At 42.3% G+C, this 27,085-nt stretch overlaps 2 protein-coding genes and 2 long non-coding RNA genes across 8 annotated transcripts in view; 2 read left to right on the plus strand and 2 right to left on the minus strand.

Moving 5' to 3' along the window:
• The first annotated feature begins 765 nt into the window (after positions 1-765).
• Positions 766-3,087, plus strand: LOC148658831 (uncharacterized). The gene is made up of 3 exons (XR_015940576.1): positions 766-995; positions 2,233-2,307; positions 2,731-3,087. It is a non-coding gene; the product is annotated as an uncharacterized LOC148658831 (long non-coding RNA).
• A 474-nt stretch (positions 3,088-3,561) lies between these two features.
• Positions 3,562-8,370, minus strand: il20 (interleukin 20). 2 transcript variants are annotated; one of them, XM_088640519.1, is made up of 6 exons: positions 8,328-8,370; positions 7,247-7,424; positions 6,178-6,237; positions 5,602-5,754; positions 5,087-5,161; positions 3,562-4,613 (listed from the first exon to the last, which is right to left on the minus strand). In XM_088640519.1, the coding sequence occupies exons 2-6, from the start codon at positions 7,403-7,405 to the stop codon at positions 4,530-4,532; spliced, it is 531 nt and encodes a 176-aa protein (XP_088496645.1). In that variant the 5' UTR covers positions 7,406-7,424; positions 8,328-8,370; the 3' UTR covers positions 3,562-4,529. The 2 variants fall into 2 exon arrangements, with proteins under 2 accessions (XP_088496645.1, XP_088496646.1); XM_088640520.1 differs by lacking the exon at positions 6,178-6,237.
• Positions 8,371-10,489: 2,119 nt separating this feature from the next.
• LOC148658833 (uncharacterized) lies at positions 10,490-12,546 on the plus strand. Its single transcript, XR_015940208.1, has 2 exons — positions 10,490-10,678; positions 11,541-12,546. It is a non-coding gene; the product is annotated as an uncharacterized LOC148658833 (long non-coding RNA).
• Positions 12,547-13,407: 861 nt separating this feature from the next.
• The window catches only part of ahcyl1 (adenosylhomocysteinase like 1), a 44,851-nt gene continuing 31,173 nt past the window's right edge, over positions 13,408-27,085 (minus strand). For all 4 annotated transcript variants that reach the window (XM_088640522.1, XM_088640521.1, XM_088640524.1 and 1 more), the window contains exons 7-17: positions 26,783-26,889; positions 25,657-25,773; positions 25,057-25,120; positions 24,294-24,382; positions 23,329-23,399; positions 21,550-21,644; positions 20,969-21,067; positions 19,613-19,681; positions 18,406-18,484; positions 17,357-17,477; positions 13,408-16,682 (exon numbers count right to left, since the gene is read on the minus strand). In XM_088640522.1, coding sequence (XP_088496648.1) covers positions 16,676-16,682; positions 17,357-17,477; positions 18,406-18,484; positions 19,613-19,681; positions 20,969-21,067; positions 21,550-21,644; positions 23,329-23,399; positions 24,294-24,382; positions 25,057-25,120; positions 25,657-25,773; positions 26,783-26,889 — 918 coding nt within the window. In that variant the 3' untranslated portion in view covers positions 13,408-16,675. The remainder of the gene's footprint in view (positions 16,683-17,356; positions 17,478-18,405; positions 18,485-19,612; positions 19,682-20,968; positions 21,068-21,549; positions 21,645-23,328; positions 23,400-24,293; positions 24,383-25,056; positions 25,121-25,656; positions 25,774-26,782; positions 26,890-27,085) is intronic.

Below are 27,085 nucleotides of genomic sequence, written 5' to 3' on the forward strand. Positions count from 1 at the left end.
CCACTCAGGAGGCACTGTGTTTTCACTTTTTTGTTGCCTTTTTTATTGTTAAGTTGGTAAATGTAACTTAAATGCGTCTATATTTTTTGGGAGCAAAGTTGAGTTATTAAAATTAAGTTATTAGTTTTGTCTTCAAAGAAATAACATGCAGAGAATACTGAATCTGTAGATTATTATGTACTGTATATACTGTAAGTAGTTTATATGGCTTTACTTGAGATGGTACAGAGATTAATCATTGTTTCTCTTGTTGAATGTCTTTGTCTTATTCTGACTGACTTCCTTCTCTTTTCTAACAGTCTGAGGGAGATCCGACAATTCTTCTCCTGAAGATTGGCACCCTGGACAGTGTGAGGGTAGGCGTTACTCTCTGATCTTTCCAGTGGCTTTGAAATCAAATGCTCTGAATTGTGAGAACCTTGCAAGGAGCTTCCCTTGTTGGTCCTTGATATGACCATAGTTTAATTTGTTTTCTGACAAGGGGCAGTGTAGCATTTATAACATTTATAACATGTCACAAGATGTATTGGACAATCACACACAAAGCAAAAGAAGCTGTATAATGAAACCTATATCAAAGGGTGCTCTGCTGCCTAGGAAAATCTAGTTTTTATTTTTGCGTGGCCAACTCATGAACCCTGCTTCATAAATCTGCTTCTGTTGGTTCAATAGTTGCAGCAAAGGCTTGCCACAGCAGGGGTATTTTACAAGAACCTTAACACTGGAAATCAAATTGCACAAAGCCACTGGCTGGTAATCCTTTGTGTCGGGGTTGGTTGTCCCTGTGTCTTGGTATGGCGCATCAGTCCTGCTAATACAGCAATTTCTCCTCTTCTCCACAGTCTGCAGAGAGCTGCTGTTTTCTGAAGCAGCTCTTGGCCTTCTACCTTGAGAGTGTCCTTACTCATCTCAGGGGCATTCCCACACACGTTAGGAGACACGCTAGCTGGCTGGGCAATGGGCTTCTCTTGCTGGCACGCAGCGTTGAGAAATGTGTAAGTACAGGGGGGGCAGCACGAGCTACAGGAGAACCTGGGCAGGGCTTAGGCAGTGAGTCCCAGGAACCTGTGAGCAGGATCAGACCGGAAAGAAAAAATATCAATTTTATAAATGCCTCTTCCAGTTCATGGTTGCAGGGGAGCCGGAGCCTATCCCAGCAAGCAAAGGGCAAAAGGCGGAGTACACCATGGACGGGACACCAGTCCATCGCAGGGCACACACAGACACAAACATGCACACACTCACAACAGGGCTGCTTTTCCCAGAAGCCAATTAAACTACCTAACTCCGGGAGGAAACCAGAGCACTTGGAGGAAACCCACATAAACAAGGGGAGAACACACAAACCTCCACGTAGATGGCACCCCAGATCCGAAATTAAAACCAGGGCTCCAGTGCTGCAGGGCAGCAATGCTGACCACCTTGTGCTGTGCCGCTGTGGAGAGAAAATGATCACCCAGATCCTTGAAAGGGAGTCGTTGGGACATTTTGAAGGAAAGCCACTTGAGGGCGCTGCTGTTCTCTCAGTCACTAAAGCTCTGGTGTTCATCACCTTCAGATAGGCGTTTAGAGATGTAACAAAATGAGGAATTCCTGTATCTCACATTCAATCACTCAAAAAAGATGTTCACAGTAGAGGGGTATTGGTTTATGGGCAAGTGCAATTAGTGGTTGTGTGCAAAATGAGGAGGTACTGTGCAATTTTAGGGGCTTAAGATGATTGTGGAGAAAGTAAAGATACAGATTTTGGTAACCAGTGAATTCCTGTAAGAGTGGAGCATAATGACTCTTTTGAGGTCTTTTAGGTAATGTTATATTTATTTTTAATGTAATGCTTATTTCTATAGGTTCTTGCTTACAGCTGTAGCTGCTTAGATGCAAAACAAATTTTGAGAAATCAGTCAATAAAGTATTATCACATTGTGTTGCATTGTATTGTATCACCTCCTACGCGCTGTGGTCAAAGGGGTGATGTTCCTTCAAGGCAGATGCTTTTGCTGAAGGGCTCACGAAACCGACACCAACATTTTAATTTTGAGTTATGTGCAAACCTCCATTTTATCTCTAGCAAAACAATGCTTCTGACTTAGGAGCAGGCTTGTAACCTTATGTTCTTGTGCTCATGTGTTCTTATCAGATGTGGAACACAGTGAGGCTGTTGACTACAGGGGCATCTAATTTTGACAGGGGCTTACATGTGTTTGTGTCTTTTTCTCCCTCATTCTTTTTTAGCATGTATCTGAGCACTGTGATTGTGGAGAAGAGGTTCCTGACAAAACGCAAAGCATCCGGAGTGTGTTTGACAGGGTGAGTCACCTACTTCGATGATGACAATGATTTCGACTAGTAGCAACGTCGCACCATGCTCCTGCAGTCACAGTTCTAGCAGAAACCACGTGCGAGAACTACAGGAGATTCCCAAGGTACACAGCCTTGTTTGGTTAAAACTGTTCAGTTAACCAGATTCCAGATGCTGTCTTCGCTTAAAGCACTGCTCACCACCCATCGCTGACCTCATCTCCACCGCCAACAGATTGCCCATCTGGCTTGTTCTGTAAGGTGGTACCCAGCGCTGTGCTCACCTGGCCAAGCAGCGGCCCCCAGGCCCCTGAGCCCCTGTAGCCGAGCTGTTTGAGGCCCAATTGCATCCTTAGACCTTCATGTCATTAGCTCAGCACTGTGGTCACTGGGACGTGGCCTGTGTTTCCTGAGCAGGTTTTCTCTTCACAGATGGACAAAGAGGCTGCAGTTGGGAAGGCTGTGAGCGAGATGGACATTCTCCTCGACTGGATTAAGAAACACCACCACACATAGAGCACCAGCAAACTTCTTGCAACATAACCCAAATTAATTTATTCCCCAGCTCGCATTGTAACGATCAGTCTTCTGAGACATATTTTCTTTATTTATTTATACATCTATTTAAATACTGCTATTTATATCTTCTATTCTCCCTTATTGCAATTTAACTATATTAATACAAATAAAGGTAAAACATATTTTTTAAAAATACTCCTTTATTTAATTATGTAGTAATATTTTAATTTCCAAAAAGTATCATGCGTTTGCTTCATACTGAAAGTATGTACACATTGTACGTTTACTCTGCTGTATGGCTGTTTAAAGTCATTTTCAAGTACGCAACCATGAAGTTGCTTTTTTTTTTTTGCTGACCCTTCAATAAAACGTTGTGGAGAATTTTATTTCACATGACACCATTGAGGATGATAGGAGCTCATTGTTAGGATTTGCGTCCAGTCTGAAAAGTGTGATCACAATGCGTTTGCAGCCAGTCTGGTGGTGTGAAGGGAGGCTGTCATGATGTCTCTCAAGAGCAGTCTGTCGCCCTTTTCTGAGGCAAGGGGAAGGTGTTTTGACAGGGTGAGACGAGCACCTTAATGGGCTTGGGGTTTATATATGGTTTCTCGATCACACACTGTAGGTCAGGGGTGGGCAGGCTTGGCACCTGGTATCCAGGCCGCTGCAAGCCTTTGCTCAAGCCAATGTGTAATTACTGAAGTGATCTGCAGCAGCTGAGTTAGTTAAGAGATTCGGGATCAATTTGGTACAAAAATCTGTTTTAATTTACGAGTTGCAAATGAACATTTTTTTCTTTTCATTTTTAATTTGGGAAAACATCATATAAAAGAGAAAACAAAATATCAAACCGGTACAGTCATTTTAAGTCTTGTACAACAACAATACAACAAAGTAAAATCTGTTGTTTGGTAAGATTTCATTTAAGCCTCTTCCTCATAGAAAAAAATGGCTTCACACATTTAGAAATGGGAAAACATTACATGCATACAGATAAAAAAATATTTGTGGTACAGTAAATTATATTAATATATAAATATATCATTTTCATCTATATATAAAAATAAAGCCTGCTATGCTGATTCTGTAAAAAGTTATTTCACAATCACTGCTATAAATAACAACCGTGTATCTATATATATACTATACATATGTACCTTATAAATAAGTTATATTTACTATTGTCATTAGAACTAATATCCTTTGAAAGTATGTATGTTAAGTTTTAAAAATAAATATTTTAAGTAATTTTGTGATTGAATATCCATGGATTAAGTTTGCAATAATATTAGTTGGCTGTGTCAATGACCACCCTGAATTAGGGGTTCCAGTTACCCTTAAAATGTTGTGCATTTTTCCGTACGCAGTGGGTTACAGACATCTACAGTTTACTGACATTATATCAGGTGTCTAAATTAAATACTGGGGGCTCGAACTAACTTTGGCATTGCAGGTTCCAAAATTCTTTCTGGAATAACTGCAAAAAATCAACCTGAATGTTCATATTCAAACCACTGTCATGGACAAACTGTGCATATGCTGGTACTAATAAATACATAATATATGTAATACTGTACATTCCTACTGGATCCACTATAGATCACAGTGTTAGAGGTCTCTTTAAATCTATGTTAATCTGTGATTTATTTTAGCCCCTAGGTACATGTTGTCATCGGCGGAGGTCCGAGCTGTAGCTCAGATGCCCAATCCTCTCAATTGTGGTGAAACTTCTCCAGCCAGTCCAGCAGGAAGTCCAGCTCTCCGATGGCCTTCACTGATGCAACCTTGGTATTCAGCTGTATCACAACAGTAGGCAAACTGTTATCTTTTGTGGAGGACAGAGACCACTCTTGTCCTGTCTGAACAGAATGGCTCTCTGCTTTCTGCTCATCCAGAACTCAGGGACTTCAAAGTGAGTTCTCAAGCTTAAATTTCTTGAATCTGGCAGATCTATTCTTTAAGATATTCCAAGTTTATCAGGCTTCATCTGGAATGAACCTTAGCTAACATTTGTGTTTAAAGCTTTTGTTTTGAACTTACCAGAAATAATTGAATAACAAACTCAAGACTGACCACTAAGGCTTAGATCTGGGAAAGTCTGTCACTTGTGTTTTTAGAGAAACCGTTTTCTTAAGTTCCCATTAGTTCCCATCCCTCATCCTCCAATGTTTTTACATTGAAATTTTCTGTATCATATCAGACATTTACATACATACTGTTTATGCAAGTATACATGGCTGTATTTGAGGTGAGTAGGGCGACAGCTTACCTTGTCAAAGGCAGTCTGGATGGTTTCAATTTTCAGCTGGGTCTCCTCCTCACACTGGCAGTGCTTGTGAGTGTGCTACAAGTGGAAAGCAAGAACACCATGATGTTCATGCACAGCTAATCACTAGGAATGTCAGAAACACAAAACCAGAACACAGCAGAGCTTGTCTGAGTCCTGTGAGCGTCTTCAAGTGCTGTGTGAGGGTTTCAACATGTGCACAGGTGAAGATTTACAGCTTGCGTGCACAATGACCTAAGGAAATTCACAGATACTGCATCCTAGTGTTAAATAGCAGTATGACCCTTTTTCTGGTTTTATATTCTTTGTTTCAGAACTGCAGCAAGCTTTCAAGTGGCTTCGTGGTTATCTTGAGGTGTGATGGAAATGTATGGCAGGTTTTGAAGTTTGCCATGAGGCTTGGCCCTGTTCTTCTACTTTGCTGTCCCTTCAGCTGCAGGCAGTTGTGTGCTGCTGTGGGGCGGATCTCTGTGCTTTTGCTCGAGGGGCACACTCACACACTGGCGCAGGTCTCTCTTGATGCTCAGGAAGGAGTTGGCCAGGCTGCTGGTCCTCCGGCGCACCTGAGCGCTGCTGGCGCTGTAGTGGCTGAACACGTTCTCCACGTAGAACCGCAGCAGATGGCGCAGGAAGCAGCAGCTCTCGGCGGGCTGGGGGGAAACAGGACCTCACATCACCTTCGCCAGCATAACACACCTGCCTCCTTGCTACCTTTGCACACTGGATCCCTTTTGACCCCTACATTGTACTTGAAGTGCTGCTTATCCATACATTATAACAAATTGCAAGATGCTGGTTTCAAGATGGATGTGCACTGAACATTATTATCAAGCGGTATGATTGCTCTATCAGGGCTGGCCTTTTCTCAGGAATGTGCCTTTCATCATGTGTGTATTGTCAGCCAGGCTGTGTGAAAACTTCGAAACAAGAGCGTAGGGAAAGAAGCTAGTTCAGCAAGTGTTTCTCTTGCCAGTTCTAAATTATGCAGCTGGAATATAATGCAGAAGAAGAAAGGAAAATTTATCCGCTTTTAGTTTTTACATTTTACTTCATATGGCAAATGATGTGAATACCTGCACATTCATTGTCTGCTCCATCAGTAGCCTGACACCCATGTGGTCATCTTCCTTGACCTGTCGACACAAGCACACACGTCAGAACGTGCCGGCAGCACCATGGAGCAGTGGTTAAGGCTGTGGCCCAGAGGGGTTTTGGGTTTTAATCCCCCTACTCTGGTTACTCATGCAAATGTCCTGTTGTGTAAGGTGGGGAGGGGATGGCTCTAGGTAACTGATTAATCTGGTTCAATAAAGAATTACATTTTTAAATATGACATTAAAATTAAACATAAATGTTTGAAAAGTGCTGTCAAGTTTCACATTTGAAACTAAAGGTTGCAAATAACAGGAGTGTGTTTGCCCTGTCCTGCTCATTCTGTTTGGATCTTGAAAAGCCCTGTTTTGAAAGATCCTAGGAAACTGTTCTCAAGTCCTCAACTGTCCTCATGGCTTGGTAACATGTCCCAGGTGTGTGCCATGACTCTGGATGAATTTTCAACCCTAAACAAACTTTTATGTCATCAGATCTTTCAGTCTTGATGTCATGCAACAGGGCCTTCATTTTACTTCTGAAGTAAGAGTTGGACAAAATTTTGGTGCTTGATGGAAGAGACCAATTTTGACCTAGTTTATCTTAGCCCAAATGATCCTGCCAGACTGGTAGCCATGCAACATTACAATATACCTATATAATTCTCCCTAGCAGAGACTCGGGCAGAGTTGCCTCAACAGTGAATTGTTCTATCGGCTGCAGACTTTTCAAGAAAGGGGTGGAAATGTGACTGTAAGGGGCTTGTCATGATGAGCTTTCTAAGGCAGCAAAGACTTCTGAGTCAATAGTAAATCGTCTTCAGGGGTGTGGGAGGAGAGAAGAGTAATGTCATTGACGCACCCGACATAATGTCAGTATACCTTGCCTGCAAGTTACAGAAATATGGAGCTCTGTCTTTGAACAGTGTTTTGTATGAAAGATCTTGTATGTCTTCGGTGATGTTTAGAATAGGTTATTTTGTTTTTGTAGAGCCCTATGTTTCTGTAAAAGAGAAGCATTAAGGCAAGCTGTAAGGGTTTCTTTTTGGCTTACAATAGTTTGTCGGATCTCGTTGAAGTATTCTCTCAGCTCATGGACCTGAATGTTGATGGCACAGCTGCCCAAGTGAAGTCTGTGTCCTGCAGCAGATGGGATAGACACTGCCAGCAGAACTGTGGACAACAAGCAGGATGCGAAGACACTGGTCCTCATTTCTGCACTTATGTGCGGCCTGGAAGCAAAGGTAAGATCAGACTGCACACTAAGACACAGGTAACATCAGACTGCACACTAAGGCATTGGTAACATCAGACTGCACACTAAGATACAGGTAAGATCAGACTGCACACTAAGATACAGCTAACATCAAACTGGACACTAAGATACGGGTAACATCAGACTGCACACTAAGATACAGGTAAGATCAGACTGCACACTAAGACACAGGTAACATCAGACTGTACACTAAGGCATTGGTAACAACAGACTGCACACTAAGATACGGGTAACATCAGACTGCACACTAAAACACAGGTAACATCAGACTGCACACTAAAACACAGGTAACATCAGACTGCACACTAAAACACAGGTAACATCAGACTGCACACTTAGGCACAGGTAACATTGGACTGCTTTGTAAGGAACAGGTAAATACAAAACAAATTTGATCATTTAAGTCATAATTCATTTAATTTGGGGAGTGCAAATAAGAACATTTCTTTCACATGTTTTAAATTACTAGCAGAAAGCCTCATGTAGAGATATTCAGGACATCGTACTTTTATTATATCCTCATGCCATTCAAAATGTTCTTGTGTGATTGCTTGGATCCCAGCCTTAATTACAATATATTTGCTGTACCTTGTCTCATACAGTATATAATACATTTCTTTTCCAAAAGGTCACACACAAGTTTTTGACAGCTGCAACATTAAATTAAAGGCAGTTCAATATTCTGTGCTTCTGTGCTATTTGAAAAAAAGTGCTTAAATACAACGCATATGTTCAACAGCTCTATTTAATTATACAGATGTCAGTGTGCGAGCTCTTGAGAATTTCTAATTACCGTCCCTGAAAAACAACATGAGACAGACATTAGATTGTATGGCTACAGTGCAGTAAAGTGTCTTACCTTGCTGTGTGTGAGGTGTGTGACAGGAGTCTGGTTCTCCAGTTGCTCTGTCTATACTCCTTCTGTGGGCTTTTTATAGGGTGGAGTTTTGACAATTCTCAGCATCCAAGAGTACTCACCTGTCTGAATTCACAAAAGGAAGTAGCATCCTTCCAGTTGACAGCCAGGTGATGGGAAGGACCAGTTAGCAGAAATTCCAGGAATCTCTGTCACTGTCAAGTTTGCCAGCTGGGACATTTTGGGGTTTGCAGCTGTTTGGAGTTTTTAGAACAATTAGAAATGGTGATTTATGCAATTACACAATTCTGACAGTGAAAAAACTAGCATAACTTAATTTTTTGTACTTTTTTAAATTATTATAATATTGTGTATACACATACATTAGTGCGCAATACTGACAAATTCTTAGCCTTGTACAAAGGCAGCATTGGAGATTGTTTAGGCACTCACCGTTCGTTATAAGCAAACGGCAAAGTCCCAGTGTTCACAATGACTTCTTTTTCAGGTCCACCGTTCTCTCTGTCAAGACCTTTTAACGATTGCGTTGTGCTTAATCATTTTTTTTCCCCTCCCTCATTATTATTAATATTAGATTTCCTAGTAGAGAGTGTATTTCAGCCAGCGGAGAGCTAGTCCTGGAGGGGTTCTATAAGAGTATTGTGGAAAAACTGGGGGCTTAGATTTGTAAAACTATTTAAACTAAAATCAGGAATTCTCTTTAACAGAATGAGAAATGTTTATCGTAATATTTGGAATCTGGAGGGTATTTTTGTTTCATTGTCAAGATATTGCTTCAGAAGCAAACACCTCCCAGAGCACATTCCAGATGGGCATGCCCCAGTCAGAAAAAGCCCATGTCACCGTGTACAGTAGCAACTGTCAGTGTCAGTGTTTCAGAGAAGCAACATATCTGTCATTCTCCCACATCTAATTGAGGGAAGAGGAGGAATTCTCTTCTTTTATCCCTGTTTGTATAGCAGTAATCTTCTCTGTGACCGTTAGCAACAGGCCATACAGGATAAGCAAGATGTAGCTACCAGACAGGGGCGTGTTAGTGTTCTACTTATGAGCTGGTTGTTTGCTGCAAGTTTTTGCCGTCCTTGCAGCTGCTGTTTTCTGTTCTTACTTTGTTAACAGTCTTAAATATTTGTTATTTATTTATAAGTATAATATTGTAATATATAATGTATAATATTCCAGATTTTAATGCAAGACTCTCTGAAATAGCGTTGTCGTGTCATGTACCAAGTCCATATGGTGAAAAGATTGTCATGCACTGAGTCTTGCACACACAAACAATTGTGATCAGCAATTTATCACAGTAAATCACTTGTGAATTCAGAACTACACGCAAATTGGCATTTGCCAGAGATGTTTAAAGTGCACATTCACCTATTTCACTATTCTGAAGGGGACAGTGCTGGGGAGCTTCTGCTAGGCCACAGGCCAACTTTGGTGACATGAGAAGACGGGTGTCAGGCCCCTATGTCCAATTCATTTGACCATATATTTATCTGACAGGGATTCAGTCGTGTGCTAGTTAGCATGCAGCTTCACAGCTCTTGGGTTATGGGTTTGTTTCAAGCCTGGGGCAGTGCTTCTGTCACAGCTGGAAGCAAACCCTCTAACAGAGAGGAGTGGCGTTATTAATCATGTTACTGTGCCTCTCATCATATAAAATAGATTGCATGGATATAATATTAAACTAATATAATTAGATATTTATTAATTTGTCTGTTTTGCCATGTTCTCCAGAACTCCAGGTGGAGCACTTTGATTTTATTTGTGCCGCAGGCTAAAACCACACAGGCAATGAGTATACAGTACGTGGCTCCAATCTTCTGAAACCAGTCTTGAATGTCTGGAAGGTGTAAGTTTGTACTGAGGGTCAATACAGTTGGTAATTCTTTTGTAAATGTATTTTTATAATGTATTTAAAATGATTTAATTATTAAAATATTTGCACTGCAACTAAAAATATTATAATTGAAGGTAGCTGGAAATTCAGTTGTTAAGAATAATGACACCGAGTATGAAAATGCGGTAAGGTGAAGGTTTATTGAAAAGTCAGGCACAAAGAGTTTTGGTTTACTGGCCACAGGACAGGAGGCCAGGAGCCCCTGCAGAGTGGAAATTCTCCAAGGGGAGCTGCACGGGTGGAGGTGGGGTGAAGGAGTGGAGAGACTTTCCTGTGACTCTGTACAGCACTCCAGGAAGTGACATCACAGCGGACCACAAGGAAGAGCAGCTGAGGTGAAGGGAACTTGGCTACTGTCACTCCTCCTGAACTTTCATTACAAACTCCATTGAAACAGAAGGATTTTCTTCATTTCTGGAGGACATGTTTAAAGGTGTGTGCTTTGCTTATAAATAGAATAGGGCCTGAGGCAGACATACTCAGACCACATCAGTGTTTAAATTGCAGAGTGGGAAATTTGCCATATACTTTTTTTATCAACACTTCCTCTTTTCGGTCCCAGAAATAAGCTACTTGCGTCACAGTGCATTTCAGGTCTGTTCCTCACACGCATGTCCCAGTCCTACATGAGTCCAGGCGTGAGTCAGAGACCAGAGGAAAAACTCCAAAGCTCTTTGACAGCTGTATTTATCTCTAAAATCATCTCAAAGATGCAACAGGATGACACTGGCATTGCTGAGTGTAGCTACAGGCGACACTGGCATTGCTGACTGAAGCTACAGGATGACATGGGCATTGCTGACTGAAGCTACAGGATGACACTGGCATTGCTAACTGGCCCATACTATCTAGAGTGTGCTCTGGGACATGCTTTCTTCTCATGCAATAACTTGACAAGGAAAAAGAAATACCCTCCAGGTTCCAAATATTACTTTTTTATTTTTATTATAATATAATAAAAAATAACTTCCTAATGCTGTTAAAGTAAATTTCTAAAATGTGGATTTTTGAAGTGCTTTAACAGTGATGTACTGTAACATCTAAGACTTGAACCCAGACCAAGAATGTGGGATTTGAGAATTATAGTGGCAGAGTGATGATGAAGTCTTGCATTTGCCACAAAACCCTACCATTAATCACTTGCCTGCGATTCCAGCTGTGCACATGGTGAAGCTGAATACAAATAGGTGAACAGTTACAGATAAATATTTCTTGAATGTGATCTCAAAAGCACTACAACCTTTATATAAGAACAGTTTTAGTGAACACACATGTACTGTACGTGTTCTTCTCAGGTTACGCAAAAGTGGAACACCTGTGTCTCTTTGGAGAAGAGTTTTTCCTTTCCTGTGTGCTGGTAAGCTTATGTTTAGAGGTATGGCAGGTGACCTGACATTGCTTGGAACTCTGAATGCTGAGTCAACACGTTTATCATAAGCAGGTGTGGTTTTAGCCCTAGAACATTACAGTTTACCTGTGCTTTTACAACTTTTCCTTGATGATGCAACCTTGACCCAAAATATGTTAATCATAATACTTGTCTTGTCCCTTGCCTTAACTGACCCCAAATTAAGCTTTTATCCTCAAAATGAGAAACAATTTCACCACATAAAGGTAAAATAGATTAACAGAGCGTTCACCAGAGTACATTATAAATTAACTCACTACATCAACTTTTAATTTTTTAACTTTATTGTTTAATCCTTAGGTTCTGCACTTTCTGTTTCAAACCCAACTGCTGTTTAATTCAGTCTCTTACTTCTCTCTCTGTAATGTGACCTAAAGCCACTTTCTCTACAGATGACCAGACCACCTTGATTATTAATACAATGTCTGGAAAATTCATCCTAACAAAGGAAAAAAAAATGAAGCAGTAACATAACTAGGTTGTTCAATAATTAAAAAGGAAGTTATCACGCAGTAGCTAAGATCATTTAAAATAAAATATAAAGACCCACAGCGCAGCAAATGTAATCATAGCTTTTTTATTAAGATTCAAGATGTACACATTAACGTAGAAGTGTCAGATTATTACAGCAATTAAAAATGATTTTCCTTAATAGAAAACTATTTGATATGGTTGCAGCATGCTAAGTCACAAATTAAAAGTACAGTACATATTGATGAAAGCTAAATTGTGCCCAACTGAACCGTCTGTTTACAAGCGTGGCCCCCCCTTGCACTCTCCTTTTTTTAACTTTCAGGAAGAGATGGGTAAGTGGAAAAGAAAAGAAGGCGGGTTTCTAACAAACGCTACTTGACAGAAAGGGCTGCCACAGCCGTGTAAGTGAATCTGTGGGTCATTTATTCCTCCTTTCTTCACCTACTGACAAGTGCAAAATGTGCACAAGCTCTACAGTCCACCACAGGTCCAGACGTCCCCTGCCAAGGTGTGCTTCCGCAGGGCGCCCGGCTGCTGGGGGCGCCGTTCTCACTTGGGGCTGCGCAGGAGGGCGTTCTCTTGCCTGCCCGCAGCTGCTTCTGTTCCCCACACTGTTGTAGCAACACGTCTTCCTTGGAACTACGCCATCACTCGCACCTTTAACTGGAAACGGTCAAGGAAAGTGAATTTCTGCAACATTCTTCCTTCTCTAAATACCAGTGACATGCTCTTCAAACGGATGTCAGCCTTAGCAACACAAAAACCTGTTCTTCAGAGGCTGACCTCCTTGTCCCTGGAGCTGAAAGTAAAACCAAAGCCATCTTCTTTGGTAGCAGTACCAAGGAGGTGTCATGTTAAAGCTGCCATCTCATCCGGGCTTGAACTGTTCCAATGCATTGTGTAAACACAAAACTGTCCACTTTATTCTGAATCACTCGGGCAATTTGACACAGCAAGTTGGGGCTTTTTGCTGCCAACTGCATTTATCTGCTATTAAATGTGGTGCATCTCATTTAAATGCAAGAAAAGTGAGAACAGAGAAGGGCAATCTGTTTCTTGTGCAGAATATTCTTCTAATTCAGCAGATTTATCGTACAGCATTTATTACATAAACATGGAATATAATATAAGAAATGTTTTGTTGCATTTCTCAATTAGCAGTGGATTAAACCAAAACAGATTGGCACTTCAATTCTCATTTTATGTTTCTTATTATTTCTTCACTGACCTTTTCTGTACTTGAAAACTTGTGTACAGTAAAAATTTTTACATAGTTATGATTATTATTTAGATCTGATTTATTTTCAATATAACAGTGGTAGAATGGGATTTTGAATTCATTTACCATGAGCATGTGAGAATGTGAACTAAACCATGCAGAAACAGGAAGAGATTTACCAAAGCGGATCTGATACTAATACATTTGTAGAGAAGGAGGAGGAATACAAAAATAGAGAATAAATCACAAAACAAGACGATGTAAATTCGATGTAAAGTGAATTGCTTTGTTCAAGCCTAAATGTTCTGCTTTTAATCATTTTTTTTTTTTAATGTTGAAAGTTTTAACTTTAATTCTACTTTTTCAAGAAGAAAAGGATTTGTATCTAGGATTCATGCTCTAGGATTTGTACGAATAACGTTTAGCTAAAAGATGTTCAGCAAAAACAGTGACCCAGCCGCACGGTATCACCAATCACAGTGATAGCTGCTTTGAAAGAAAAGAGCGACATTCTATCAGGTCCATCTTGCAGTAACACAGTGCACTCCTCTGTTGGGAATTCAAAAGCACTACAATCCTGTTTGTCACAGAATGTAAAAACGTTAAAAAAAACTATCCATTATACGTTTAGAATATGAAAAAAAAGCTACTTCTCCAAAAGCTGACAAGGCTAGCAAAACAGTTTTTGCTCTTAACAAAGAAATAAAGAATGGAACACCGGAATGGTTCTAGCTAAGATCGCATTTGGTCAGGATCCCCAAAAAGGATTTTCTGGAGTTTTAATTGGAAGTTCAGTAGTAGGTCAACGCTAATCTCGCCCATTCCTACCCACCTGCATCTATATATCCCACTTCTTTGCTCACTTGTGTGTTTGGTTTTCACATTGCTCCCTCCACTGGCTCAGCCTTCATTGAAGGAGATGGTAGTAGCAGGGGCTGGGGTTTCTGACAGCACCTTCTTGTTATGGTCACTCTTCTCCGCCCAGATTAGAGTTTGCACTATCCATCCATCCACTTACTATCCGCTTTATCCAATACAAGGGCGCAGGGGAGCCGGAGCCCATACTGGCAAGCAGTGGGTACAAGGCAGGATACAGCCTGGATGGGACGCCAGTCCATCTCAGATTTCCACAAGCTACTGAACTTCTTTTTAGTGCACTTCAAGGCATGAGGGAAGGTTAAGCTGTAGCAGTTTTCTTGCATTGTATTTTTTTTAAAACGCCATAGTGCAGTCCATCTGAAACAGTAATTAGGCCTTAGTGGCTGTCAAAGGGATGCCAGTACTCTGGGACACACTGATGGCAGAATCCTCTGCTGTCTGGCACTGGTGCAAAGCAGAGCAGATACAGCCTGTAGCTTCTCAAGTGAATACCTGCAGACTCTGCCTCAGGAAACCTAACAGCACAGCAGGTAAGAATGAGGAGAAAAGGCAGTCCGAGTGTTGCAGCTCATTAAACACTAATGCCAGAAGCAACAAGTATATTTCCAGTCTGAAATGTTTTTTTAGCAGAATAATTTTTCTAACAATTTAACAATTTGAAATTCTCCCAAGAACTCCTACAAGTGCAACGTAAACTCCCCCCCACCTCCCCATTTTATCATTAATGGTTATAAGTTTCGATCACTAAATATTATTTACTTTTCTCTGAATATATATTCTTTTTTTTTACTATTTAAAAATAAACATACAAGCATGTCTATAGTCTTTAAAGGAATAGGTTGACATGGAAAACAGGCAGTAGAAAGGCAGGCAATATCTAACAAAGGGCAACATGGTGAAAAGCACATTAAGGTAAAAAAGATATTAAAATGAGGATAAAACCTTTAAAATCACCACCATCCTGCACTTGGAAGATCAATTTGTTGTGCATCAGCCTAAAACCACAATGAATATCCAAAATACCACCCAACATTAAAGCCCAAAAGAGTGTCAGGGAGAGGACTGCAGTGCTTATACCCTTATTACACATTACCATGGTAAGACTGCACTTTTTACAGTGGTTTTATTTCCTCTTTACTGCGTTTTCGTACACTGCACCCTGAGGAAACTCCAGTTCCTTAGTAACTTGCCAGGGTTTCTCTATGGATCTATGTAGTAAAAGCACAGCAGCGGCACATCAAAACCACAGGAAACAACAGCACAAGTGTAAAAATACCATGAATTTACTGCAGTAATCTTTCACAAGAGAAGAGGCTGGACCCAAGCTGCTCCAGCCTGAGGCAGGTATTTCTGCCAGCTAAAGACCATCAGAGCTACAGCAGCCACCTTCTTCATCGTCACAGGATGACTGGCTTCAGGGCGCCACAGTGAATAAATGTACAGTAAGTGCAGTTAAATGAATTTAAAGGCGAAGGGGTGTAAGCCCCTGTGCCCTGGCTGAATTCCACCCTGGAATCTGGGTTTGCTCAGTCTGTGGTGAAATTGTTCAGCTCTCCCCCTGATCTGCTGTGCAGTGGGGCTGCTGGTGCAGAATGGCTGCAGTGAGTCACCCAGGACGAACTGCACTTCAATTAGGGGCGAGGTAGGTCCCCCTTTTTATGTGAAGCACTTTGGGAAAGGTGCTACATAAATGCAATTAATTAAGGATGTGTGAGAGTGATCTCTGAATTATTTTCTCCTGCCCCGATACACCTGCTAAGCATTCATCCTGCAGCTCACTCATCTATCGGAAGCCAGGTGTACAGCACTAACTGGGTTTCGCCCCCTGTGTTTGTGAAAGCTGAACTCATTTGTTGTCAATGTCGGAAAATCTAAAAAATCCCCCCCCCAAAAAAACGAAACCTACCAATAATGGCACAGCGGGAGCAGCCTGTTCCCAGATCCCTGCACCCATGAGTCCCCTCCCTGCGGAATGTGCGTTTGAGCCCAAAGTGCACAGACACAAAAAAGCGATCAAAAACATTCTTGATACGCACCTCGAGCTACCATTTGGCACTGTTTCAGGTTACTTAGTACATAAACTATATCTCAGATTGTCAGAAAATTAAAATTAGAAGTTCTAAAAGTACTGAAAGCTGTTAAAAGAAACATGCCGAAAGAACACAATGTACAACCGCGTGTTTTTCTCCCGAGCGGAGCAGGTCGGTCTGCGTGGTCGTGCGAGATGAGCGCTCCTCGTGAGGGGACCGAAGGCAGCTGTGTGGTTTTTTAACTCCAATCACAGAACACAACAACCGAAACACCACCACGTCCAGCTCAGGGGAAAATAAAAATGCTTTCAGAAACGAAGTAGAAAATAATAAAAACGTCTGTCAGGTTTTCTGGGCTCACAGCACATCCAGGAGTGTCGCAGGCACTGCGAATCCTCCTCTCAGGTTGAGCCTTGGAAGCTAATATCTGAGGGGACAAAGAAACCAGATTTCAAACTATAACAGGTGAGACACAGATATATTTTAGTCCTGAATTACAGCAGATACTCGGTTTCAAATCAGTTATTTCCTATAGCACCATTAAATTATACCTAAAAAGCTCAGTGAGTCTTAATAAGCAGAAAAACAATTCTACTGTAGGTGTTGTTAAGGCAAATTAGACATGAAATGCACCATTATGTTAAAATGTCAACACAAATAATTGTGATTATTAGTGACAGTGCAACACTGCCAGAAACATGACTAAACAAATTGAATCAACGAAATTAACAAGATCATTCTATCAAGTTTCACCCAGAATCAAGATGGAAAGGATCTCCTGGGGCCAAACCTTCAGATGGAGGAACTGTATCAATTTGCTCAGATTATCACTTGTCACAGGGGAAACTTTACTGATTTGTTTTCTCTTCGATGTTTTAAGCCTTTTAAGGTTTCAGCCTCATGCACAGGGTTTCCTTTCCTTGGACTGTTTTACTCCTGGGGTTTGTCTACCCCAGTCCTTAATGCTGGAGGATTGGGAGATCACAGGGAAACTGACAGGATTGAATACAGTTATTCTACTGTACTGAGGGCATTCAAACTTGTTTTCCTTTACTGTGCAGCATCTTTTGTAAGATCCGGATCTAAATTCCTGGGATGTACCTGTAGTAGTTGGGCTTGAAGGGCCCATTCTTATTCAGCCCCAGGTACTTGGCCTGCTCATCGCTGAGCTCCGTCAGGTGGGCGTCGAAGGTGGGCAGGTGCAAGCTGGCAACATATTCATCTAAATGCAAACAGACACAAACAGGATTCATACAGCTAGTCTGCAACACAGGCACTCGTGTCCGGTGATGTAACATTTTACTTAAACCCTTAATTCAATTTAAACCAGAGGCTGGATTAAAAACAAAGGAACCCCTGTGACTATCCAAAACTGGAGTTGCCCCTCCTTCATGTAGATTTTTGCAACCAGTTATTTGATAAAGGTGACAGGTACCACATTTACACATGTGCACAAGATCATTAAGGTGCATTTAAAGGTGCTTGTCACAAAGTTGAAAGCACTAATAGAGTCTGGCTGAGTAATTGCATTGAAAGAGTCCTGTAGTTAATTTTGTAGGCTTTAACAGATTGAGCAAGAAATTGGTTTCCATAGAAAAGGTCATACAGTAATATGCAAAATTAAATTAACAAACATAGAACAAAGATCGATGCATATCTGAATTTCTAGTCCCTCCATTCTATACAAACATTGTACTGTACAATCCAGTGCTCACGTTCAAACATGCATTGTTGCTTAATGGCCACTGGAGGGCAGAAGGTGAGCAGTATGTAAGCACATTAATGTTAATGCTCTCTGCGTTGGACACATCATGGCAGGAACTGAGAGAGTGGGTGTTCTGTCAAAATGCTGCAGTTCAAAGGAATTTGCCAGCTGAAAATGGTTCAACCAGCGCCACTCCTGGAAACAAGTACCTCAGAAGCCTGCACAGTGTAGAGAAGATGCTTGCTTGCATCCCTAGCGGATTCTGGAATTTTATCTGGAACTAGCGAAAGAGTAGCAAGCTGTGGATTGAAGCGAAAAAGCTACAGAATGTGCACTATGAGCCAATAGCAGGGAAGGGCTGCTCACACACTTGTCACTGTACTCCACACGGCTTTGAAGCCAGAGCTGCATATCTAACAGAGCGGGACGGCTCTCAGCAGCTTACCCATCTTTTTAGGCAGCAGATAGACGTCCTGCTTGTAGCGGCCCTCCGGAGCGTTGTACAGCTCAATCAGAGCCAGGGCCTGAGCAGAAGGGAGAGAGCTGGGTTAGTGGCCTGTACTCCTCGATGCTGATGTATTCTCTGGGACCCTTGGCAAAGGACACCCAGTCTGTCAGAGCGGGGAAAATACAGGCTGAGCCTCTCACAAACTCAACTGCTCAGACTGTGCCGGTGTCCCTCCCTGTTGCTGGCTGTGCTGCTCCTGCCCTGTGCACTGCGGTGCTCTGTACTCCACTCCTCTTATCATTTCTTTGCATGGGTTCTCACTCCAAGTAAAGCAGAGTTGTGCATTATGATTGGAAGCTGTTGTAAGTCTGGCAGGTGTGGGACTGCTGGTATTAGATTTCTTATTTAAGGGAAAAATGTTTGTTCAGTCTCTGAGCTTTTTTCAGCAGTGCAGCAGAGAGTGCACCTATGTCTCTGCTTCATATTGGGATTCAGACAGCAATGAAAAGGATGACAAGGTCAGTGTCTGTCCAGATATTAAATACCTTGTTGTTGTTTCATATCACATGCAGAAACAGGCCCACAACCCTCTGTGAAGAGCTTTGGGATACCGCTGAAATGGCAGCACCTACTAATGCACACTGTGCATGAGTGTCAACAACAGCTGTGTTGTGAATGTTCCTAAAAGCTGCCTACATTTTACACGGAGCTCTGTGGAAAATTATGCTGCTTAACTTATCAACACATATTAATGGGCTCAGGACCAGATATTTAACCCTTTGTATTCAGAGCTCTTTTATATGGAGGTGGGGGTCAACTGGGCATGTGTTACTGTGCTCTCTGTGTTTGATGGTTGAGGCTGTGACTTCAGCATTTGGAATACTTTTATCACATCGCAATACCTTGTAACATGGCTCTAAGGGTGAGGCATGAAGAAGAACAGACCTCCAGTATATTCTGACTATGTGCTTTAGCACTGGGTTTAGATTAGCACTCTATATATTTTTTGCTGTAGGTACTTTTATTGCTAGAAACTGGATTATTTCAGGTCAAGGATAAGTTTTTCTATGAAGACACGAACAGGGAAAAGTGCCCATTACACACATGAGAAACAAATCCTTAAATTATAGCACCGCAAACCCATTAACAGGCAAAAATCACATCTGTACTTATTATCAGTACAAACTAAGGTAGATACACTTACCTGAGTAGTGGCTGTGATGGACAGAACAAATGTTGGAACTGTGGAGCAGCTAAGGTTTAAGAGACGGCCCTGAAAAAATTAAACATATTTTATTTTAAAAACTCAAAATCACGCAATGGCATTTCTCAGATACACAGTGCTCCACTCCCACAATCATAAACATTTTGCTGATTAAGAGGAGTTTTATGTATGAATCGACATAAGCTAATTTATACCAATAAAAGACAAAAAAGATATATTTCTGGCACGCTTATAATTTTGCTCACTCAGCTGAGGTGACACAGAAGTTCCTGGATAGCACAAATTATCTATTGAATTCACTCTCGTGTGGGACTTCTGGATTGTACTTAATGAACTAATAAAGCTATAAAATGTGAAAATCATAACTGTACAGTACAGGAGCATTTGAATGCTTGCAGTGTCCCAAGTCCTACTGCTCCAAAGATCATAAGGGTAAACCACAAGTGACGATATGTCTGAGAAAAGGAGGTACTTCAAATAAAGGCTGACATCTTGCCTTCTTTTATGGAACTGTTGCATGAGATCCTCAGATCAATTAACTGCTAGTAAAAAACAAGTGAGATGGGCTGAGTAGCTTCCTTGCCTTTGTAACTATTCAAATGTTCTGCTTTGATGTAATGGCTGGCATTTTCCTTTGCCCTTCTCCTTGTGCAGGGCAGGTGTGGCTGTGTGCAGTTAATACAAGTAGGAATGGAAAGCTTCTGCCTTCTGTTCATCTAAGACTTTCACATGTCCAATAAATCGCTGTTTCTAATTCAAATGTATTTGGCTGATGCTTTAATTCACATGGAATTTATATTTGTACCCGATTCTATAACTGGGAATTTACTGGAGAAGCCTCAGCAAAGCATCTTACTCAAGGGTACAACAGCAGTCCCCCCCCCAGTCTGAAATTACAACTTTCCAGCTACAATACCTGTATTTATAAAGAGCCTTTCATTGATAGCTCTGCACAATACAGTACATGTTCAGTGATAAAAGAAATCTGAGACCTAGTAGAGCAAGTTTTCTAGGTCTCTTTAACTCGTTACCAGCTTTATCCTTTAAAAGCAGAATTAAACTGTTCTCTACTTATAACTACTGAAATGGGACCCAAACAAAACATTTTTTTTTCCTTTTTGTTATTTCTGTTGTGAATGAATGGCTGACTGTGACGTCAGTTTGATACGATGCAGTTTTCCTTGTTTTCTGAACACTGTCAGGAGTCTGAAATCTGCATGAGGTGGGGTTCCTGGTCCTACAATTCCCTAATTGGAGGGTGTAACAGGAGCTGGGTGAATTGGGACAAACTCTGCACCTCCTTCTACCCCTCCACTAGGGGGCCTCGCCTCATACCTCAGCTAGCAGCACCACTCTCTTGCCATCGGGCCAGATGACGTGATCCACCTGTGAGCGCACCCTCTCCCAGGTCAGCTCTGGGGTCCGCAGGCTGGCCTGCAAGAACAGAACCGTCAGGACCTCAGCAGCCTGCTCTGCATCAGCCGCGCACCATGCGGGGTGACGCTTCCTGACCTCTCACCTGTAGAGATACTGTCCTTTGTCACTTGGTTTAGGTCCAAGTTTTCAGTATTAAAGACAATAACATTACACAATTTTACAGTGTTTCAAAAGGAGGAATGGCTTTAAGAAGTCCCAGCACACAGGAGTCTTATCTTCAAAGCGGGATAAAACAAGTCAAAGTTTTGTAATATAAAATGACCTTGTTCCCCCACACAGTTTAATTTTCGAGGCTTTGAAGAGTAAATGACATATGGAGTCTCTGTGTCAGAGGGATGCTGTCCAGCATGAGAAGGTCTCTAGCTCAGAGACTGAAATGAGCCTCAGGCCAGGTGTAAAGTCTGCACGAGAGCCTGTGCAGTAGTGTGCATAATATGCATAGTGGGCAGAGTCACTGCTGTCTTTGTAACTTTACTCACCACATCAATCTCGGTGTTGGAGTGCCCCATGTTGCACACAATACATCCATTCTTCATGCGGTCCAGCTGATCCCTGGTAACAACGTTTTTATTCCCTGAGGTGAGTACGGAAGAATGAGAGATTATGGAAGCAAGTCTGTTAAAGTAAACACAGATTTAATCCCATTATAAGCTTTTCCTGAACTGCTGTGATACATGCAACCACATCATAAAACCAAAAAATTGCAACACTCATCACAAATTGTGTAAGTGAGATCTATTTCTTCTTCAAAGGTTACAAAATGTCTTTTGACAAACCTACAATCACGCAAACACACATACAGTATGTACCTCCATTAAAGCACTTTTTGTTTATTTACAGAATGAGATTAATGTCGAAAGGACATCCTGGTGTGTTCAACAAAGTAAAAATAACACAAAACTCAAAAGGAAAACAATTAAACACTACCGTATATTTCTAGTAAAACATTTCAGATGAAAAAACACAATATACAGTTTAAAATCCACTAAAAATTTAGACTTGAAAACTCTTAGAGCTTGTCAAATGTCACAAGGGAGAGAGCTCAAGATATTTGGGAACAGACACTTTAAGCTTGATCCCCAAGCAGCCTCCATTTAGCTGATGCGATGACTAATAAGCCCTACTCAAAGGAAGCACCAGGGACCAGCAAGAAGGGTTTGGATTATGAAAGCACTTCAAACCAGCAGCCATATCACCCTGCAACTCACAACTGGCAACCCACTGAAGCTAAGCAGGTGTGAGCCTGGTCAGTACCTGGATGGGAGACCTCCTGGGAAAAACTAAGGTTGCTGCTGGAAGAGGTGTTAGTGGGGCCAGCGGGGGGCGCTCACCCTGCGGTCCATGTGGGTCCTAATGCCCCAGTATAGTGACGGGGACACTATACTGTAAACAGGTGCCGTCCTTCGGATGAGACGTAAAACCGAGGTCCTGACTCTCTGTGGTCATTAAAAATCCCAGGGCGCTTCTCGAAAAGAGTAGGGGTGTAACCCCGGTGTCCTGGCCAAATTTCCAATTGGCCCTTACTAATCATGGCCTCCTAATAATCCCCCTCTATGAATTGGCTACATTACTCTGCTCTCCTCCCCACTGATAGCTGATGTGTGGTGAGCGTTCTGGCGCACTATGGCTGCCGTCGCATCATCCAGGTGGATGCTGCACATTGGTGGTGGTGGAGGGGAGTCCCCATTACCTGTAAAGCGCTTTGAGTGGAGTGTCCAGAAAAGCGCTATATAAGTGTAAGCAATTATTATTATTAATTATTAAACCATAGTTAGAAATGTAATATCTGCACAGGAGCAGGCGAGGGGCCAGTAAAGACAGCAAAGCAGCTGAGTAACGCGGCTCACAGTCTGAAATGAATCTGACAGCACCATTCTGAACGCCCTGCTGCACTGACAAGAGCTTTCCACAGGAGTCCAGCAAGTGTAGAATAACAGCAGCCAAGTCCATAGAGTAGTCATGACCACAGAGCAAGCTCATCTGTGGAAGTGATCATCAGGGACACAGGAGGCGTGAAGCATTGTAAAGGTGAATGAAAACAGAACTTCATCACCTGGTTGATTTGAGACTACATTAAGTCCTGGAATTGCCCTAAGAACCCCTGACGTCAACACATGTGGTTTAACTGTCAATCAAATACGTTTCTCACTTTTAATATACATTTTAAAACACGTGTCCTGGAATGTTTATTTAGCATAAAAAATGACTGGTTTGTGAGGTGTGTCAGTGCGCGTTCTTGCTCTGTGGTCCTGAATTACCTGTACAGGTGATGACCACATCCACCTGGCGGATGACTTCATTCAGTTTGACCACTCTGAACCCGTCCATACTGCAACAAGACAGTGATTGAAAACTTAGCAAGAAATAGAAACCATAAATGTATCATTTTAAAATGCAGCAATCCTAATAAAGCTTCTGATCCCACTTGAAGGTTATGTTTTCAGATTTTCTGAATTTATGGATGAACAGAAAGTCTCCAAACACAATATCAGGGTGACTGTGGTAGGGATGCTTGTATTGAAGGTCAGGCTATCACAAATTTCCCATTTAGAAACTTTTTGGAAAACCCTTTTGGAATTTTTCTGTTTTTAATCAGTCCACAGATGAGGCATTTTTAGTCAGGCAGAAAGAGGAGCATGCTGTCACTTCATTCTAGCTGCAGTTTTTTCATCATTTCAAAGAAGGGCAAAAGTTTCCTGCATGCATTTTCAGCATTATTGAATATATAGTATACGACTGCAGTCTGCAAGTCAATGCAGAAAACACACACAGCTAGCAGCCAGTCAACTGCATGTGTGTCACCAGCTGAAGAGGTCAGATAGTGCTATCCCAGATGTGAGAGAGGACCTTCTGAATTAAAATCTTGGACTATAAAAGAGCCTTGTTTGCCACAGCCATTCTCATGTACAGTACATGGAGATAGTCAACTGGACGGACTTGCAATGTCATTCTGACCACCAGAACTGCTGCTCTCTTAATGGGTACATCTGAGTTTAAAAGGAACATTTAGTTTTTTATCCCTGGGATAGATTTGGGGTTAGGGGACGTCTGACAGTTAAAGCTGAGGTTAAGATTAAGGTAAACCCTGAGGTTAGACTAAGGTTTGGCATTGGCATTAGGATCAATATAAGGGCTGAGGCTGGGGTTAAGGTAGCAGCAGTGCAGATGGTGAGCTCACAGCCTCCTAGTGCCCTGTCCGAGAGGGTACTGACACGCAGCTTACCAGGCCTGCAGGGCACAGATGGGATCGATCTCCGTGATGTAGACGATGGCCCCCAGAGCCTTCAGAGCAGCACAGCAGCCCTTCCCAACCTGCAACACACAGCGATGCCAAACTCCTGGGTAACACCAGGCAGCAATACTCAACCTCTTTAAGCTAAACCTGAGTTTGGTCAAGCAGCAAACAAGACTTGCTGAATTATCCATCTTACGTATTCATCATTCTTAGCCTCTGACCTATAGAAATACCTAGAAGCAACAGAGCAAAACATATGTTTTCCAAAATTTCCTAACGTGGTGTATGGGCACAAGATGTTAATAGCATTGTATACATTCCGCACCCGAAAAGACTGGATTGCTAGTGACAGAAATTCCTGCCAAGATCTTTCTCATAAACAACATGGAGAAGATCACAGCTCTTTCTCATAAACAACATGGAGAAGATCACAGCTGTCTCAGAACTGAGCAATAACAAGAGGGCATTTCAAAGCTGTTACATCAATCCAGATATAAAGTAGTTCCTAGGCTTTGCAGCAGCTTTCTTCTAAAAGGAAAGAATCTGACAAAGTTGGATTGAGAACTCAGGATGAAGTGTTTTTAAACTGAGGACATGAAGCACTGTTTTGTTGGTGATTTAAAAAATTAAGTTCATTTCTTTGAGTTTTGTTTCTGGCTTTGGTTGTAAAAAGGTTTAAAATGAACTTTGGAGATAAAATGTATTATGAACGTGTTTCATTATCCATGTTAACAGACACAAGGAAGCTCACCTCTCCATATCCACAGACAACAACTTGCTTTCCCCCAAACATCACATCTGTGGTCCTCTTCAAGCTATGAGACAAAAAACACTGTCAGTGACCAAAACTCCTTAGTGAGGAATCAGTCACCCCTGTAGTGAGGCTATTGAGAGTTGGTTACCCCCTAGTGAGAAATCAGTCACCCCTATAGTGAGGCTATTGAGAGTTGGTTACCCCCTAGTGAGAAATCAGTCACCCCTATAGTGAGGCTATCGTGAGCTTGTCACTCCCTAGTGAGGAATCAGTCTCTTTCTAGTGAGGCTATCGTGAGCTGGTCACTCCCTAGTGAGGAATCAGTCTCTTTCTAGTGAGGCTCCTGAGAATCAGTCCCCTAGTGAGATATCTGGAATGTATCTTTTTCATAAAAAACCAACAGTGAGTGCTAACTGCTCGGGTCTTTCACTCAGTGTTTTCCCGTCTTGCATCTTTCCATCTGATGACATGAACAGACAGAAAAGAGTGGTGTATATATATCCTAGCCCACACTCCACTTCACTTTGCGTGATAAAAATCTCATTTTTGTTTTCAGAATAAAAGCGCTCTGTAATTGGAAGGAGAGCTGGCACTCACCCATCCAGAATGGACTCCCTGCAGCAGTAGAGGTTGTCGAACTTCTGCTTGGTAACGGAATCATTCACATTCATGGCTGGGACACACAGCTTGCCAGCCTTGGACAGCTGATACAGCCTGAAGAGATGCAACAGGTGAGTGGCACAACAGACAGGAATGTATAAGCATACAATTACTTTTTCATGGGTTTATACTTTTTTTTTTCAAATCTTTAAATTTCCAGGCAAAAACTGCAAATAAAACTCAACAAGCCAAGACCTCAAATCTGCCTTCTTTCCAAGCTATTCAGAAGCACCTTTGTAAACGGTGGCAAAATCACTAAATTCAGACTAAATTGATTTTGTCTTGCCACAGCAGTGAGTCCTGTGTTGCTTGGGGAGGATGAGGATGAGCCAACATGCTCACCTGACCTGCCCATCAACGCCATTCATATACTGACAAGATGGAAGCCCTGCAGCACACGGCAGGAGGGTATATACCAACCTACTGCACAAGCAGCATGACCCCCGATCATATCAAGCCTGCAGGCGCCTGGGAGCTGGCAGGGAAATCTCTGGTACACTAATCCCAACACTATCCCTGGTGGCCAAGAGTGTTCTGCTGTGACTCGAGACTCCAGGCGCAGTGAGCCACTTGCATGAGCCTGTCTCGAACCTGACACCTGAGAAACCTGGGACCCCCACTCTCACACCTGACACCAGAGAGACCTGGGACCCCCACTCTCACACCTGACACCAGAGAGACCTGGGAGCCTCACACTCACACCTGACACCAGAGTGACCTGGGACCCCCACTCTCACACCTGACACCAGAGAGACCTGGGAGCCTCACACTCACACCTTACACCAGAGTGACCTGGGACCCCCACTCTCACACCTGACACCAGAGAGACCTGGGACCCCCACTCTCACACCTGACACCAGAGACCTGGGACCCCCACTCTCACACCTGACACCAGAGAGACCTGGGACCCCCACTCTCACACCTGACACCAAAGAGACCTGGGAGCCCCAATCTCACACCTGACACTTAAGCCAATTGGGAATCCTACTCTCAAACGGGGACGCTGGCTCAGCTGTTGCTTGGGAAGCTGACGTTCTTGCCTGCACCCGGCTGGCTGCCTCACCTGTGCACCCCAGTGACGCTCTCCTCCACAATCCCCCGGATCTTCTTGAAGACGTTGGGATATTTCTTGTATACCCAGTGAGTCAGGTCCCCGCCGTCGTCTAGGATCTGATGGCAGGAACAAAGACAGAAAAGACCAATTTCAGTCAAAAACTGTCCGGTTCCTTTTCCTCCTTCCACTTAGGCCTCAGGGTCCTGTCCTGGAACAGAGCATGGCGGAGACACACCTCGGGAAAGTGTGCTGCAGCAGAGGAGTGTGGGAAAGAAAAATCATGGCAAAGGTGTGAAGAAAGATGTGAAGACG

The sequence above is a fragment of the Lepisosteus platostomus genome, chromosome 7, assembly GCF_059453375.1.
Source record: "Lepisosteus platostomus isolate fLepPlt1 chromosome 7, fLepPlt1.hap1, whole genome shotgun sequence".
NCBI classification, from domain to species: domain Eukaryota; kingdom Metazoa; phylum Chordata; class Actinopteri; order Semionotiformes; family Lepisosteidae; genus Lepisosteus; species Lepisosteus platostomus.